At 44.1% G+C, this 17,696-nt stretch overlaps 1 protein-coding gene across 1 annotated transcript in view; it reads right to left on the bottom strand.

Moving 5' to 3' along the window:
- Positions 1-17,696, bottom strand: part of cntn3a.1 (contactin 3a, tandem duplicate 1) — a gene marked incomplete at both ends in the record, with an annotated part of 105,448 nt that overhangs the window by 62,640 nt on the left and 25,112 nt on the right. Inside the window, 2 exons of the mRNA XM_080014578.1 lie at positions 7,631-7,726; positions 16,951-17,126. Of these exons, the coding sequence (XP_079870704.1) occupies positions 7,631-7,726; positions 16,951-17,126 (272 nt within the window). The remainder of the gene's footprint in view (positions 1-7,630; positions 7,727-16,950; positions 17,127-17,696) is intronic.

The raw sequence follows: 17,696 nt of genomic DNA, 5'->3' as shown, positions 1-17,696 counted from the left end.
AACTGGAACCAGTGCTGGGACTGAAGATCCAGAGTTAGAGTATCAGCGATGTGTGAACGATGAGGTTTCTAAGGGCCTGAAAATACTGATCCTGAAAACTCTTAGTAGCGTATGTAAGCTGTGTAGAGCACATGAGGATATTTTTAACATAAATTCACGACATCAATTCATGAATTGATCAAAAAGAGGCAAAATTCAAATAGCAACACAGACAGACAGGCAGACAAACAGACAGACAGAGGGTGAAATATTATTAAGCTGTGGCGCGGTATGTCGTATTTGGAACTGCATTCTTTTGGCCTGTCTGGCTGTGTTTTTGCGCTGGGCCCTGGTCAAGGTATTTTGACCTTCTTTGTGAATTGTCCCTCCGCTCTGAGGGGAAAAGGTTCAAATGGGTCCGAGACGCTCTGTTTGAGGACGTGAAAACCTCCCCAAATATTTTAGGGGATTTCTTAAAAGTTCCAAGCTCCAAATGCCAGTTCCAAGTTCCAAATATGTCCCAACACGAGGGCACATGGGAAATAACAAGTCAAAAGTTTTTATGTTTATTTTAAGATTATTTTTCTATATTGTTTATTTTAAACTTTATTTTTCTCGTTGCTTATTTATAGGTTTATTGTTTATTGCAGCATTTTTCATTTCATTGTTCATTGCCATTTTTAAATATTTATTTTGGTAATTTTTAAGATGTATTGTATATTGCCTTTTTTTTAAATTGAATAGATTTTTAGGTTTACTGCACATTGACATTATCTCAGTTTCAATAATTCAATAAACACCATTTCTACATCCTCTGCATCCACTCCGTTGTCACGGTGAACCGCTGCTGTTACTCCAGAACCAGACATTGCACGAGGTGTTTTGAGGGAACGTGCAGCAGGAAAACATAGATTTCTCTGAGAGGAGGAATAAGTGGCTCCTGTGCACATTGGTGTTTTGACATCATGCAGGAGAAACACTATCAAACAAGCGAGCTGTGACTGGAGGCGTATGCTGCTTTGTTCCGCTTATTTTAGGTGACACGGTCTCCTCACAATGCGCGCGCGCGCGCGCGCGCACACACACACACACACACACACACACACACACACACACACACACACACACACACACACACACACACACAGCACCGCAGGAGTTGTTCGGTTAACGTGCAACACTTTCAGATTTCCCATTTTAGCAACAAAAACACATTATTTTCTCTTCAATCGACACTTTTTGCCTCAATTTCAGCAAATCAGAAGATATTTTGGTTTATGTGGACAGATATTAAAGGGAAACTCTGGTGTTTTTTAATCTAAGATTTTTCAATCATCTTTTTAATTGACTAATGTGATTGCCCCATTGAAGCTGTGGTCACGATTGCCCAATTGCATGTTTTGCAGTATTCTCTCAATACTGGGTCAATTAAAAACATTCTGATGCTGTGATCTGTGAGGATCCTGCTCTGTATTTGTAAATGACTTATTCTCTCCCTAGTGTATGTAGTCTTGTGTTCCACCTGTCCTGATATGTCTCTCTCCCCCTGTCCCTCTCTAGCTACCCCTGTCCCTCTCTCTCGCTACCCCTGTCTGTCTCTGGTTCTTCATTCCTGCCACTGCACACCTCAACCCATTTTGCGATCTAGCCAGTTATCCTCTCCTTCCTCGTCACTCTCCCTGTATTACAATGGTTCCCCGTTCCCGCCATCCTGCTCAGATTGTTGTCATACCTGTGTCGATTCTCTGCCTGTTTCCCTGGACCCCGATTCTCTGCCTGTTCCTGGGCCCTGGTTCCCTGCCAGTGCCTTGCCGATAGGTTTGCATTCAATGACTGTTGTACTGGTTTTGACAGCTGCCTGTTCTTCATTACACTTGACGCTTGATCCTTTGCACCTACTCCTGAGTCTCCGTTGTGTCCTGCATTTGAGTTCACTAAACAGCACTCGTGACAGGACTCCTGACACAGACTTGCCAACCTTGGGAAAATATTTTGAGTACGACAAAGGTGTAACAGGTAGTCTCCGTGGCGTTTGAGTTACTGCAGCTAAATGACTCCATCAGTTATTCACACTGAAGCCGTCTGATAAGGAGGCTAATCACATCATATGCAAGGTACTACAGTGAACGATATATACTAATTTATCTCATAAGGATATACCACTTTAAATGCATCATCTTGTAAAGTTACCCAACATGTTTACCAACTAGAGATGCACCGATTTTTGATGCAATTTTCTTGGCCGATTCGGATTCCTGATTTTTTTAAAGTCTGACATGAAGATTCCGATTTCCGATCTGATGTATGTCAATAACAAATACATCACGTGATCTGATCACACTCACGTGATTGGACAGCTGCACATACAGAGTACCGCTGCAATTTTCAGTTACCACAAAAGTGAGGTTGCTGATTTTGACAGTGATTATTATTGTTCATTATTTACAATGAATACAATAGACACGATAGAACATGGAACGGTCCCTGAATTCCAATAAAATAGAAGATGGGACTGTCACCAAGTTTCGGCATAATGCAACCTGTAACTCTCACTGAGTTTTCGTAGGACACAACATATAACACACATGGAAATGTCCAGTTCAAACTTCAGAGGAAGTCTCTTTCACTATAAGTGCAAATAGAGTTTAAAAATATGTTGCTTGTTAATTGTTTGTAGCATAGGCTACAGTCATTTGGATCGTCATTAAGGTGACTGTGAACGCTGAATGGCATTCAGGAAGAATGTCCAAAAGAGGCTTCTTTGCTGTCACATAATCCCCTGAATGTGAGAGTCCTGTACAGTTCACAAAGACAACACAGAGCCACAGCCTGACGACGGCACCACCTTTCATGGATGCATTGCTTTGGTTTGGCTTTACTCCTCACTGACTGGTCACACAAACCTCTAACTTACTGGCAGAAGGAAGGGCTAATTGCCCTCCAGAAAAATGCCATAAAAAGTGTGTTTTTGACAAGTAAAACACACACTTTTAAAGGTGTTTTTTAACGCCTAAAACAGCATAAAAACACGCTGATGTAGATTACGTTAAAAGTGAGACAAATCATGGCACTACGGCCTTCCATACAAAATAACCCAACCAAATGTAAAGCAAATTGCCTTACAACAGTTCAGTACAGTTCATCTGTTGCCTTTGCAAAAAGATGCATATGATTGTTAAATTTATCACCTTTGTCATAATGACATTTGATTGAGAGCTTGAAATTATTTATATATTACTGCTTTTATAAAAAAAATGTTTGTTCTTTTGTCTATCTATCTAGTATTTTGAATTGTTTATTGACTTGTTAATATTAATGAGTTTGGGGACTAGTTTACATTGCATGTGCTGATCGCACATTGAAAAAGCTCTTACTATGAGGACTGATCCTAGGATCGTCCTAGGATCTGGATGGTGTGGTCTGGTAGACCCTGGTGGGAAGCAGATGAAGTGCTGATGCGAAGAGAGTGGCTGGAACAGTTTGGGTGAGATGACAGACTCGATTAGAACATCTGAGGTGACGGTGGAACCAAAAAATGAGTGGCGATGCTTTCCGTTTCATTGTGAAGAGTGGGTCAGTGAGGGAATGGTAGAAAAGAATCAAGGTAGGAGTCAAGATGGACAGTCTATAACAGTTTATAACAGTGTATAACAATTTATAACGGTGTATAACATTCTCAAGCAGTCTATAACATTCTAAAGAAGTCTACAACAGTTTATAACAGTGTATAATAATTATAGAACCCAGAATCGCGATTGTTGCACCTCCCCTTGCGGCTGCCTGTGCGAGCACCTTGTGTCGATTTTGCACATTTTGGTATTTTTTAGTATTTTTAGAGCTTATAGTGCGTAATCATCAATCAATGTTATGACATTTCACTGCATATATGTATGACCGTATATATATGTATGTGACAAATAATCTCTTGAACTTGAACTTGAATATACATTTATATTATATTCATATGGTACTTTGCAAATAAATTGCAATCTTTACCAAAAAACAAACAAATAAAATACAGTAAATGGTTGACTCTTCTCACTTTCGTTCAGTGGAAGTCGTCCTTCGCTCACCGAGCATTAAACCGACTGAATCAAATCCAACGACTCGTTTTACCGAGTGACTCGTCAAGAATGGAGTCTCAAAAAAGAGTCAAACTTTTCATCACAAGCACAGCTCCACTGTGACAGTGATAAAAACACAGTCTGCACAATGTTGGAATATTCAGGCGATAAATAAATAAATTATCTCATCTTCTTTGTTTACCTTGAAGTACCTCCAAACATTTTCTTTCTTTTGCTCTTTTTTGAGCGTCAACTACGCAACTACGCAAGTACGTTACGTTGGTATTGGGTTTAAGTACCGGAACGTTTTTACCAATTGAAAAATGGAAAATATATCCGACACCGACCAATTCCAGTCACCGGCCGATCGATCGGTCCATCTCAAGTTTTATGTGTTAACATTATGGTCACATTTTTGTGCTTTATTATAACTCTCCCACTTCCCAATTTAGCTCAGCTCATCAGTGGATAGTGGTATTTTGCGCTTCATAATGCGCCACAGTGGGAGACAGGTCTGGAATGCAGGCAGGCCCGTCGAGTACCCGCACTCTTCTACTACGAAGCCACGCTGTTGTAACACAAGCAGAATGTGGCTTGTCTTGCTGAAATAATCAGGGATGTCCCTGGAAAAAAACGGTGCTTGGATGGCAGCATATGTTGCTCCAAAACCTGTATGTACCTTTCAGCATTAACGGTGCCTTCACAGATGTGCAAGTAACCCTTGCCATGGGCACTGACACACCCCCATACCATCACAGATGCTGGCTTTTGAACTTTGCGCTGATAACAATCTGGACGGTCCTTTTCCTCTTCGGCCCCGAGGACACCACGTCCATGATTTCCAAAAACAATTCGAAATGCGGACTCGTCAGACCACAGCACACTTTTCCACTTTGGTCCATCTCAGATGAGCTCGGGCCCAGAGAAGCCGGCGGCGTTTCTGGGTGTTGTTGATATATGGCTTTCGCTTTGCGTGGTAGAGTTTTAACTTGCACTTGTTGATGTTGCGGCCAACTGTGTTCACTGACGGTGGTTTTCAGAAGTGTTCCTGAGCCCACGTGGGAATGTCCTTCACAGAATGATGTCGGTTTTTAATGCAGTGCCGCCTGAGGGATCGAAGGTCACGGGCATTCAATGTTGGTTTTTTGGCCTTGCCGCTTACGTGCAGAGATTTCTCCAGATTCTCTGAATCTTTTGATGATATTATGGACTGTAGATGATGAAATCTCTAAATTCCTTGCAAATTTAAACTTTGTTCTTAAACTTTTCACGCCGCTAATTTGCTCACGCAGTTGTTCACAAAGTGGTGAACCTCGCCCCATCCTTGCTTGTGAACGACTCAGCCTTTCGGGGATGCTCCTTTTATACCATATCATGACACTCACCTGTTTCCAATTAACCTGTTCACCTGTGGAATGTTCCACAGGTGTTTTTTAAACATTCCTCAACTTTCCAGGTCTTTTGTTGCCCCTGTCCCAGCTCTTTTGGAACATGGTACAGCCATCAAATTCAAAATGAGTGAATATTTGCAAAAAAAACAATAAAGTTTATCAGTTTGAACATTAACTATCTTGTTTTGTAGTATATTCATTTGCATATTGGTTGAAAAGGATTTGCAAATCATTGTATTCTGTTTTTATTTACGTCACACACCGTCCCAAATTCATTAGAATTGGGGTTTGTACAATAATATATACATACTTTTTTTTTGCGTCGTTTCACCTGGCATTTTGTACCAGCGGATTTTGACTAAGAATTGCGTAGTTGGTACACAAAATGCGCGCAGGTTGGCAGGTCTATATATAAATATGCAGTGTGCACTGGGGTGTGTTCCACGGAGGGGTCCGCTGCGCCTCATCCCTTAATGCACACTGCACCCGCCCACCTTGCACTAGGGCTGTAGGAACGAAATTTGAATATTACAGAAAAATAACAAAGTTCAATATAAGTTCATTCAGTTTGTTGCACAGTAAACGCACATTAGAGAGAAATGTTCCCGGTAACGGTGTGCAAAGTCGGCAGAGACGCACCGGCGCGTTTCCCTCTCCTCCGGCGTTTCACTGTGTGTACAAGGGAGAGTGCATTTGACAATAATGTCTAGTAATTCCACAGATGTGGCGATGAAAATGGAAAATAAACCTGACCATCACAGAGGGATGGTCCTCTAGTGCAGAGGTTCTGAACCACCGGCTCGGGGATCATGGAGGGCATCTTTTCGGGAGCGGTCTGCGATCTACTCTACAGCAGGGCAGCAGCAGGAAACGGAGTAAATTAAATACTTCTAGAGGCTTCTTTGCTTTGTTTAGAGAAAAGATCGCTCTGATCTGAGCTGTTGGTGGTAATTTGCTGTGTACTACCAGCGTTCCCCTTTGGCAAAAATAGCATCCGTTTTTCTGCGCTGATTTTAGTGAGTAACGTAAAAGTAGTCATTAATAAGTTATTGTTCACTATTCTAAAGTCTAGTTTTACTCAAACTCTTAACTGTTTAGTTGAGTTGTTGAAATATTCTTATTTTGTTATTATTTATAATTGTTATTATTCAAATAAAAGTTACTCATTGAGATAAAGTGTTTTTGTTTACAAATCAAGACTTGATATTCTAACAATGGCATAGCCGTCATTGCTGGAAAAAAAAGTATGTAAGTATTTAAATCGAATCATGGATTTGGAGAATCGGGACACCCCTAGTTCTGAATCATAATCACAAACCTTTTTCCAGAACCTGCGTGGGAGCTAATAGCACTAAAGGCTAACTGAATGAAAATGGAATGTTAACTGAATGCAAACTGAATGCTAACTGAACTGAACTCCCATCGACACGGTCCTGCATGTGAGGAGCTCAATTTGAGAGCTGACAAAGCTCCTTGACAGAGGATCTCCATTACTCCATTACCAGGGCTGGCAGGGGACCCAGCCGGGGCCCGACTCCCTGTTCCGCATGTCAAAACCAAAGCCTCTTCCCCTGAAAACCAAGCTGGGCGCTCAGTGTCCTCAAGTAGAAAATGACTCACTTCACCAACCTCAACAACATAAACAAGTCAGCAGGAGATCCTATGAGGGGAAAGCAAACATGCTGGCTCACACAAACCTGGATGGCTCTGTACCACAAGATGCTCTTCAATTTGGGTCCATCAATGTGCAACGCTCATTGATGGACCCAAATTGAAGGAGCATCATTTTTTCTTTTGGTAAAATGTTCCTTCACATAATCATTTCAATGGGTGACGATTAAAATACAATTTTAAAATACACGGGCCCCAAGCACTCTATCCTCAAAGGGCCTTCATTTGTGGTTAACTAATTATTTCAGAAAATCAATTTGAAAACATGTTTTGAAATGAATGGTATGCACATATCACAGCAGCGGTTCAGCCAAAAGGTGATGGTGTGGCCTTTTTGAAAAACACTTTTTGAAATAATCACCGACTGCGGTGTTATGCAAATGAAGGCCAGCTGTTTTCCAAAAAGCTTTCACCACTCATGACACCAAACGACACCTTGCCAAACCTCCTTTCTGCAGAAGCTGTTCTAATAATATGATGACGGTAATGGCTGAAATAAAGCTTTTCCACAGCGGGTGTCCTTACCTCCAGAGTGCGGCGGCGGACCACACAGCAGAACCACTCCTTGACCTTCACGGACCCTCACTGGACTTCTCCTTTGGGTCTTGAAGTTCTCCAAGTCTGCCAAACCAGAAAGATAGAGTAGCAAACAAAATGAGGCGTGGCTTGCAGAGATAGTTCTGTCAGACAACTTGACGGCGCCACGCGCTTCCACGCCAATATTTGGTCGGCATATTGAGCGGTCGGTCCCTCCTGCTCTACCTGCTTTGCTGCGCTTCCTCCACCTCCCCTGCATCCACCTGTTTGGTTCTACTCTTCTAGGGGATTCAAGCTCATCACTCCTTTATTTCCAGATGACTAAGTGTTTGCTGGGCACCTCGCCGTGATTGATGAGCAGCCCAGATGCCATCCCCAAACGATGCAAAATAAATAAATAATTGAAAGGTAAATCCAGCACCCCTTTCCCACTGCCCCACAACCCGGTATCACCCACTAACATTCGGCATTTGCCACCAGTGGGAAAGGAAAACCACCGTGGCACGTGGCACGGTGGCGCGCACTGCTGCCTCACAGCAAGAAGGTCCTGGGTTCGATTCCTGCCTGGGGCGCTGTTGGCACCGTGCTCCGGCGGGTTATCTTCCAAAACAGGAGCCTTTCTGTGTGGAGTTTGCATGTTCTCCCCGTGTTCACATGGGGTTTCCTCCACCTCACGTCAGTAAGGACCCCCACCAAAAACATGCACTCATCATCTCATCATCGTCTGACCAGCGATGGACACTTATCACCTGGTCCCTGGGCGCGTCCACGTATGCTGCCCACTGCTCCTGGCTGTGCCCCCGGAGGAAGGACAAGCCAGGATGGGTCAAAAGCAGAGGAGCCATTTCACCGGCCACCATCAAGCATGTGTGTGTGTGTGCAAGCATGTGTTGTGGAGTGTCGTGTGACAATTAAAGACTGTTTCTTCTTCTTCTTCTTCTTCTTCTTCTTCTTCTTCTTCTTAAAAACCCGGGTCTCAGTCCCGGGTCAGATGACCGGCAACAGACCTGGGTTTCATCGCTCCACCTTGATCGGCTGTGATGTGAACATGACACACGGGTCGACCCGCTTATTTTGGCCCCTTTACCTGCGCGATGCAACGCACGTTGAATTTCTGGATGTTGGCCCATAAATAGACATCAATATCCGTGTATCATTCAATAATTTCATATCTGATTTTGAATCCAAAGTCAGAAATCAGAAGTTCATGACTTTTTTCCGTATGAGGGACCATGAAATGTTTTAAGTGTGGGGTTCTCCGCTGTGGGGAGCAACCCCACACTCCCTGCTGGGCTCCAAGTCACTCCAGCACCGGCCCAAGCCGGTCCCCGCTCCCCGCTGCCTGGGGACCGCTGCCACGGGTGCAGGCATGGATAATCCACGCTGCTTCTACTGAAACGGTGTATACTGTAAGTTGTCCGTCAGAACTCAGAATATTCCTCATCAAGCATGGAGGAACAGATAGAACGGTAATTTGTGTTATGCCATCTACACACCACACCACTTTCAAAGTCATCAGATCGCTGAACTGTCCACGCGACACAACTTTCTGTCTCGTGATCGGGAATCTTGAAGTCGTCGTGGTTTTCACACTACATGACTGATCGTTGACAGGGAGGTCATACGTTACGAAGTCTTTCAACGGGAGGAATCCCCGATGAGTCTTTAGTAAGAAATATATTAAAGAGAAGAAAAGTAAAATAGGTATGTAGTGTGTTTCTGGTGGCTGCTCCGTGCACTCCCGTCTCTCCTTCTCGACCCCGTCACCCCGTGTCTGCGCTCATTGGCTGCAGCTCGTTGCGTTGCTCCCGACTCCATCCCGACACGACCAGATATTAAACCTGTTTGGTATCTCGCCGGCGTCTGCAACCTGCCGACAAGCGCTCGGGGAGCAGCCGGATCGCGTCGTGAGCAGTTCACACCGCCCGCTCGTCGCTCACGGGAGCGGGCGGGCGCTGTGATTTTCCTCCGATCCGGGGCTTTGAGCGGCGATCTCCAAAAACCTGTCGGCGAGCGGGAAAATCGGGCCAGGATCACGTCGTCTGAACTGGGCATTAGCTAGCAGAGATGGCAGAGGTGAACGTCATAACTGCGCTTCATCACACCATGTGTGGCTGGTGCAGCGTACTTGTAGTTACCTGACATCAGTGTCCGCGGCAGCCGGCATGTCCCCGCACCGCTTCCCCAAACGGCTGAAACGCTGAGCTACAGCTACAGTAGGGGTCTATCCAGCGGAAAGACCTTCGTTGAGTATAAGACACACATGAGCGCATTTAATTGGAACGACGCATTGTTATCGCATCCCCGCACCGAGCCTGCAACAATTAAACGGCTTCTGAGATTGAAACATCATTTGTATGGAGGCCGATTGCTTGTTGACAACCTGCCGGGGAAGGAGAATAAAGACAACAATCCTTGAATACTGTGGCGGGACCCGCCTGCTGCTGATGCTCGAGACGTCTGAGAATGGGCGGCCAAATGTGCGGGTGCCATTTACTTTGTACGAGGCAGGGAGAATTTAAATTAAGAGAAAGGGAATAATGCAAAAAGCAACACCCCGCCGCCTGTGTACAAGGGAATGAGGATGTGTTGCTGCATAATAAGTACGTGATCCTCGCAGCCGTAGCTGGATAATGGCGAATTGCAAACAGCAGGACAATGGATGACAACATTAATGCAATTAAAAGCGGTTTTTTTTTTGTTTTGTTTTTCACTCAATCCAAAAAATATTCATTGGAGAGCTCTTGTATTGTTTCACTAATTTATTTGCTAGATCATTAACATCTTCCCAAATGTGATGGCAACAGGCTTTTCGCGGGTGCCTGAGGGGCCAATGCTAAACCTATGATTAATCCACCAGAAGAGAAACAATCCAAATTTTTTTTTTTCTATCTTTTTTCCTTTTTTTCTTTTGGTGCACGTGGGATCCATCCAGGAATATCTCCCCCATTAGTAAGCGTCCTGTTCAAGTGCCATTGTGTAATGTTGGCCGTCGGCGTTTCCAATGGTAAAACGCGGTGAGAATTCAAAACATTTTATATAGACGACAGCAGCCTTTCCGCTTACTAGACATTACTGCTAAGTAGTAAAAAGCTACAACTGGTAGGTTATTGGGTTTCTCCAATTGTGATGTTCCACAACGTTACCTCATCGCCATTTGCAGAAGAATTAGGGGGCTTCAAACTGTTTATTCATAAACTAACATCACGTATTTTGCTGCGTTATCGAGAGCAAAGATCCAGTTCCTCGCACCGTCCGGGCCGTCCCAAAATGTAGTATTTTGTAAACTTGTGTATGAGTACTTTGTGTATTTGAATATCTTAACTGTTTCTGTTTAACATTTTGGGCTATTTGTACATATATGACATTTTAATTGTTTTTATAATTTTTTTTCCTATTTTATTTGATTATCATTTCACTTTATTTACTTTGACCATTGAGATTTTAATTTCTTGATGCTTATGGCCTCATACTGAAGTGCAACAAACCTCACCAGAAGAAATTGCTCGTATGTGTAAATGTTCTTGGCGAAATAAAACTGATCTGATTCCGATTCCCTTCGATGCCTAATAGAAAGTTGTTCAAGTTAATAGAAATGTGACCTTTCGTCGGCGAGAGCTAAATCATTTTTACGGCTGCAGAAACACATCTGTGTGCATGTGCATGGCTGTGTGTGTGTGTGTGTGTGTGTGTGTGTAGCTACTTCTACGCCTCTACGTAGTCCACTATGGATAAGTGTGTTTAGCCAAAAGAACGCCCGAGGGGTTTCCTTTGGACTTGGTTCCTGCCCCCTCCATTGAACTGTGTGTTCTTCCATTTTTCTAATATCTTCTCTGTGATTAGTTCTGCTTCAGGAGGCGGCTTAAATGGGAAATAACAGAGTGCTCTGATTGGGACTCTTCCAGGCTATTAGACAACCCTATTGAAAAGCATCGGCTTCCATTATTTCCAAGCCAAGACGCTATTTCTCCTCGTGAAAAGAGGCTGATGTTTTGGCCAAGTGTCGGTTGACATGGTGAACACGACGCAGCGCGAAATCCATCTTGTTCTTTCCGCGAGTGTGATCACACGCTGGAAAGACACCGAGAAAGCTTCGCAGCCCGCATTGAGATTGAACCCAAACAATATTCCGCCGGAGTAGCAGCACAAACGAGCCCGCCGCAGTAATAGGCAGCGCCGCCCGACAGCTCAAGCTGCTCGGCACTCGGCGGATCATCTTATCAGGCCTATCACGGCTCCGCGCCACCATGTGCCTCTTCCGTGGCAGAGTTCAGGCTATTACCGTTGCTTTCAGATCCATGAAATTGGAATGGGAATTTGCATTTTTGGGGCGCCCAGCTACCCCCATGTGACCTGACATAATGAATGAGAGGTGATTATAGAGTCGGGAGATTGGAGCCATTTTGCCGCGAGAAGGGGAGGGGAGCGGACAATTTGTGACAAGGTTGCACTGGTTGCACGGCGAGCCGTCAGATCAGATCAAAAGAACAGACAGACACCCACACCCACACCCACACACACACACACACACACACACACAAAATCAATTTTGGTTTGTCCACGCGATGCCTAAAGGGTCCCTCCAACATGTGGCCCGGGAGGGCGGCGGGAAGGCGTTTGAAGTGCCATAGTTATGTCCTCGTTTAGGCCCATTAGGCATCGCCCAGGTGATGTGAGAACCAGGGCCGGGCTCACAGAGAGCCACCCAACTTTGATCAGTTTAAAAGAACGATGAACGATGGGAGTGGAGTGAATCGGGAGCCACCCGTCAGGATAGCAAACGGGGCAGAGGATGAAAAGCTTTCATCTCATTTGTTTGCAAGAGCAGATTGACTCCCCTGTCTCTTATCGTGAATTGATAAAAGATAGTTATGAGATTAAAAAAATAAAAATAAAAGAACGCGGCTGGTCACGATGGGGGTGGGGATGGGGATTACAGCTGATTTCTAAAAAGGCATTTTTTGGTACCGCTGGCATTGACTTTTCGCTGAACATTTAATTTTTTTTTTCATAATATTCCTTTTATATTTGCAGGGACATAAATAATTGCGTGGCTGGAACTAATGAGACCAAATCTCTTTACGTCTTATCGGACATCTCTCCTTTCTGTGAGCAGCGCTGCGCATTAAGCACTTAGGGGTGAATGACAGATGACTTTTGAGCTGTGATAAGCATCAAAGGGGCCTAATGCTCGCAGCGGCTTGTGCCGCTGTCTCCTGACAATTTCAACACACCATTGGACACTTAAAGTGCAGCATTCATTCCAAAAAAAAAAAAAAAAAAAAAAAAGAAAAGACGGCCTTCCTCCAATACATTATTCTCAATCCCGGGGCGAGCACTTTGCATCACCGGGCCGACCGGAAAGGGGAGAGGCTTTTGTCCCTGCGTCGGGTGCCAACTCGATGAAGACGTAATTTCCATCTGAGCCAAAAGAGATGAATACGGGGCCGACGCCCGGGCAGAAATAAGAGCGTGTTCTTATTGAATAACAATGCATATGAATCACGCATTTGCAAAGTAATACAGTAAGACATTTCTGTTGGGTAGGAATCAGCGAGGAGGATGAGGAGGAGGAGGGGAAAAAAAAGTTAATTATAAGCAATTACGGCGCTGAATTGAGAAATCAGGAGAAATCATCGCGTGGACACGGAAGAGTTGCATCCTCCATTGCCTTGGTAAACACGGCCATTTCACCGTTCATTAGCCGCGGCGCGGCCGTCGCCGCCGCTGCAGCCAGCGCTGCATCTGGGCTGCGGTGCCGCGCCTCGCTCACAATTTACATCCAAAAGACCGCGCCCGTAATTGCGGCCGGGGCAATCTGTTGTGTAATGGTATAGCTGTCGTCATGGGAAATCCTATCACTTATTATAACAATAAATAAATAAATAAATAACATCCCCAGGGGATTAGGGAAAGTCGCCGGTAAGCAGACCCTGAACATTTTAAAAGCTTTGTCTGCATCGTCAACAGGATCAAGAATCTTTAGACTTTTTAGAGACTCGAGCCGACACCAGATGGCAAGGGAAAAAAAAATAAAAAAAAGTCTTTTTTTATTTTTTTATTCTGTAATCATATCCTCGCGTATGCGTATTGCTTCCCGCCATTCAATTTTAATGTTGCGGAATATCATTAACAAGACGGTCCCGATGTTCCTAGTTACTCCATTCAGGGGAGACTTCCATGCATACATTTAAAGAAGCACATTTTCACACTGACACAAATGTGGAATTTATGGGGAGAAAAAAACCAAAACTGTGATAGAGTGGAAATCCTATTGGGACGTCCAGGCTTCTTTTTTCCTGTCTTTCTTTCTTTCTTTCCACAGGGCCGTGCTTCCTCTGCACTCAACACTGCATTCGGAATTTCAAGTTGGAATGTGAGTGTGCGAGCCCCGTCTCGATCCTGCCGCGACTTCTGCTAAGTATGCGTCCGGCGAACGCCTGAGTCGCTAGAATTTGAAAACCGCCATCAGAAACGCAGACACCGAGGTGAAACGGTAAACGCCACTGATATATGTACCAGTCGGGGTACCGAAACATATATCAGCCTCTGATAGTGACAGAAGTGACGATGAATCTGATCATTTAGATCAGTTCATAATAATCGAACAAATTGTGATTATTTTAAGAGTAATATATGATCCATTGTGATAATGAGTCGAAGCTGTGAACGGCAGCTTGAGACGCAGCGCAGGCTTTGGGCTGAACAGGGATTTAGAGGAAGATTTAGCGTTCGGGAAGGGAGTCCTCGCTCTTCCAACGGCTTCCGCTGATGGCGCCGGGCTGAGGTGGCTGAGCCCAACTCGCTCCCGTTAACGAATGACAGATTCTCATCACCGGCTGTTCCTCCGCATGAGTTGCTCCCTTGACCCGCTCCGTCACGCCGCACACTTAATTAAGTTAAACCCAAGGGCAGCAAACGAGACGGACAACACTCCGCTGGCAGAGGCTGTAGATCCCCGTCGGTCACGACGGACGCGACCGATCGCGGAGACGTTGCGTTTCGGCTCGGTTCAGGTGCCACCCCCCCCCCAGCCCCGAAAATGGGCGCGTCCATCCGTGACAAAGGACGGCAGCAAACACCAGCCGGACGAATACACCACCCCGCGCTCCTCCTGCGGGGGGATCATCCCAGGGTCCTCCGTGGCACGGAACCAGGCATCAAAATTCAATCTGGACGCGCCATCTGCTTGCTGATACCGCGGCTGTCAGTGGCGATGAGCTGCCCATCAAGAGCGGAGGCCTCCAGTTCACCTTGCCGCCCAGAGGATCCTCCGACTCTGTTCTCATAAAAAAAATAAAAATAAAAAAAAGTGACGGATGGATGGAGGCTGCAAAAAAGATTCGGCCGCCGTACAGCTGCTGTCACACCGGGCTCCCCGTGATGCTTAAGAACCGGCTCGGGCAGCAAACAACAACACTGTCTCGGGTGGATGTCCGTTAAAAAAAACGTCAGATTTTTATTTATTTTTTGCCCAATACCAACCTCCTAAACGCCTTTTTTTTATAGCGGAAAAGGGTTGTCGATTTTGCACCATATGTATTGAATTCAGAATAAAATCAAATCGTGAACCTGAAAACACTTGAAAGTCGGAATCGAATATTTTCAATGAAAAATCAGCGGCAAGAAAATAATTCTGAAGTGAGACCAAAGCTGCATTGCAACGGATCGATAAAAAGTGACTTGAAAACAAATGCAAACTTTTTCCCCTCCAACTCTTCCCGCAGCGAGCGTCCGCTTCTTTGCCTTCGATCCAACTTCTTTTCGTGACGGCTTCCGGCGTAAAGCGCTCCTTGAAGGGCGGCGGTTCAGAGGGAGGCGTCTCCATTGGTCGACTACTTTAGAGCGTTCATCTGGAACCAACCAATGGCTAAGAAAGCGAGTTCCCTGACGCCGGCGCTAGGCCTCAAATCAAAACAAAAAATAAAAAAATAAAATACATAAAAAAAAAAAAAAAAAAAAAGAAAGGCACAAAAATTGGCCCCGTTTTGATTTGACGCCACAAAAGTGTCACCTTTTCAGGCTTTCATTTGAATCCCGGGGAAACGTCAGACCTTGAGCGTCGCATCCACATGCGAACGTCTTTGTGTTCTTTGGGTCCTGATTCATGACCTGATGTGAATTGTGCTCCTCGAGACTCGAATGTCAGAGGAGTTCAAGTCTAAAAAAAAAAAATAATCAAATCAAATCAAAAAAAAACAAAACACCAAACACAACATCCCACGACCGCAACTTCCAAGGACGGTGATGAAAGCTCGTCTTGATCAGACACGTGTTTTAAAGCCATACTCCAAACAAAAAATATCCCCAGGATTCAGACAAGAAGGTGGAGACCGATGTCCAGCATCTATCTATCTATCTATCTATCTATCCATCCATCTTTCTTTCCATCGATCCATTTTTCCATCCATCCATCCATCCACCTATCTATCCATCCATCCATCCTTCTTTCCATCTATCTGTTTATCTAACTGTCTGTCTGTCCTTCTATCTATCTATCTATCTATCTATCTATCTATCTATCTATCTATCCATCCATCCATCCATCTATCTATCTATCTATCCATCCATCCATCCATCCATCTATCTATCCATCCATCCATCTATCTATCTATCCATCCATCTATCTATCTATCCATCCATCCATCTATCTATCTTTCCATCCATCCATTTTTCCATCCATCCATCCATCTATCTATCTATCCACCTACCTACCTATCCATCCATCTATCCGTCTTTCCATTTATCTATCTATCCATCCATCCATCCATCCATCCATCCATCTCTCTATCTATCCATCTATCCATCTATCCATCTATCCATCTTTCCATCTATCCTTCTTTCCATCTATCCATCTATCCATCTATCCTTCTTTCCATCTATCCTTCTTTCCATCTATCCATCTATCCATCCGTCCATCTATCTATCTATCTGTCTGTCCTTCTATCTATCTATCTATCTATCTATCTATCGATCCATCCACCCATCCATCTATCTTTCCATCCATCCATTTTTCCATCTATCTATCTATCTATCTATCCATCAACCTACCTACCTACCCATCTATCCTTCTTTCTATCTATCTATCTATCTATCTATCTATCCACCTACCTATCCATCTATCTATCCATCTATCCATCCATCCATCCATCCATTCATCCATCGATCCATCCATCTATCTATCTATCCATCTGTCATTATGAGGCAAGATGAGTATCCCCTTAAAATAAGTAAAACAAGCTGTAAAAGCAATGGTTTTCGGATTCCTCAAGACGACGACTAAAGGTTGTAACTTTTTGACGACCTACAGGCGACACGCAGACTGGCCTCCCTGCTGGCGATGGAGCCGAAGGAGTTGGACGCCAGGCACTGATAGACGCCTCCATCCTCCTCCCGGTTCAGGTGGCTGATGTGCAGGTTTCCCCCCATGAGGGCGTAGCGGGACCCCATCGCCGGCACGATGAAAGAGTCGTTCAGCTTCCACCTGCGGAGAACAAGAACACCGTCAACATCAAAAGGGTCAAAAGGGGTTTTGTTTGGAATAGCGGGACACAACTGAACAAATCCGAAGAGTCCGTGAGACATAGAATCTAGAATCAGCTCGTTTATTGAAATCGACACAGCCCTGTACATTTTCACATGAAAATGAGTGTCAGATTTACCTTTTTTATTAAAAACGCTTGTTGGATATTTATATTTTTAATGCAATTTTGTAAATTTACTTGTGTCAGCATACTCTTATACAGTTTTTAATGTGTTTTACTATTGAAATGATTTTATTATTTTACTCTGAAAATGCACTTTGCTTTGCTTTTATTGTTTTTATCTGATAGCCTTATTCAAATGTAAAGCACCTTGAGTAATGTCGTGTACGAAAGGCGCTTTACAAATAAAGGTTATTATTATTATTATTATAATTACATTTTCATATGCAATGTATGAAATACAACTTTGTGTCTTTGGGCAGATGTGTGCAATGTTCGTTTTATTTTTATTTTATATTTTATTTTTTATCTCCATCCTGCTTTTCATCCATTTCTTGACCTCTGTTTTT

Source organism: Zeus faber (assembly GCF_960531495.2).
Source record: "Zeus faber genome assembly, chromosome: 15".
NCBI classification, from domain to species: Eukaryota; Metazoa; Chordata; class Actinopteri; order Zeiformes; family Zeidae; genus Zeus; species Zeus faber.
Note: the sequence above shows the minus strand (reverse complement) of the source record. Positions and strands in the feature narration are given on the sequence as shown.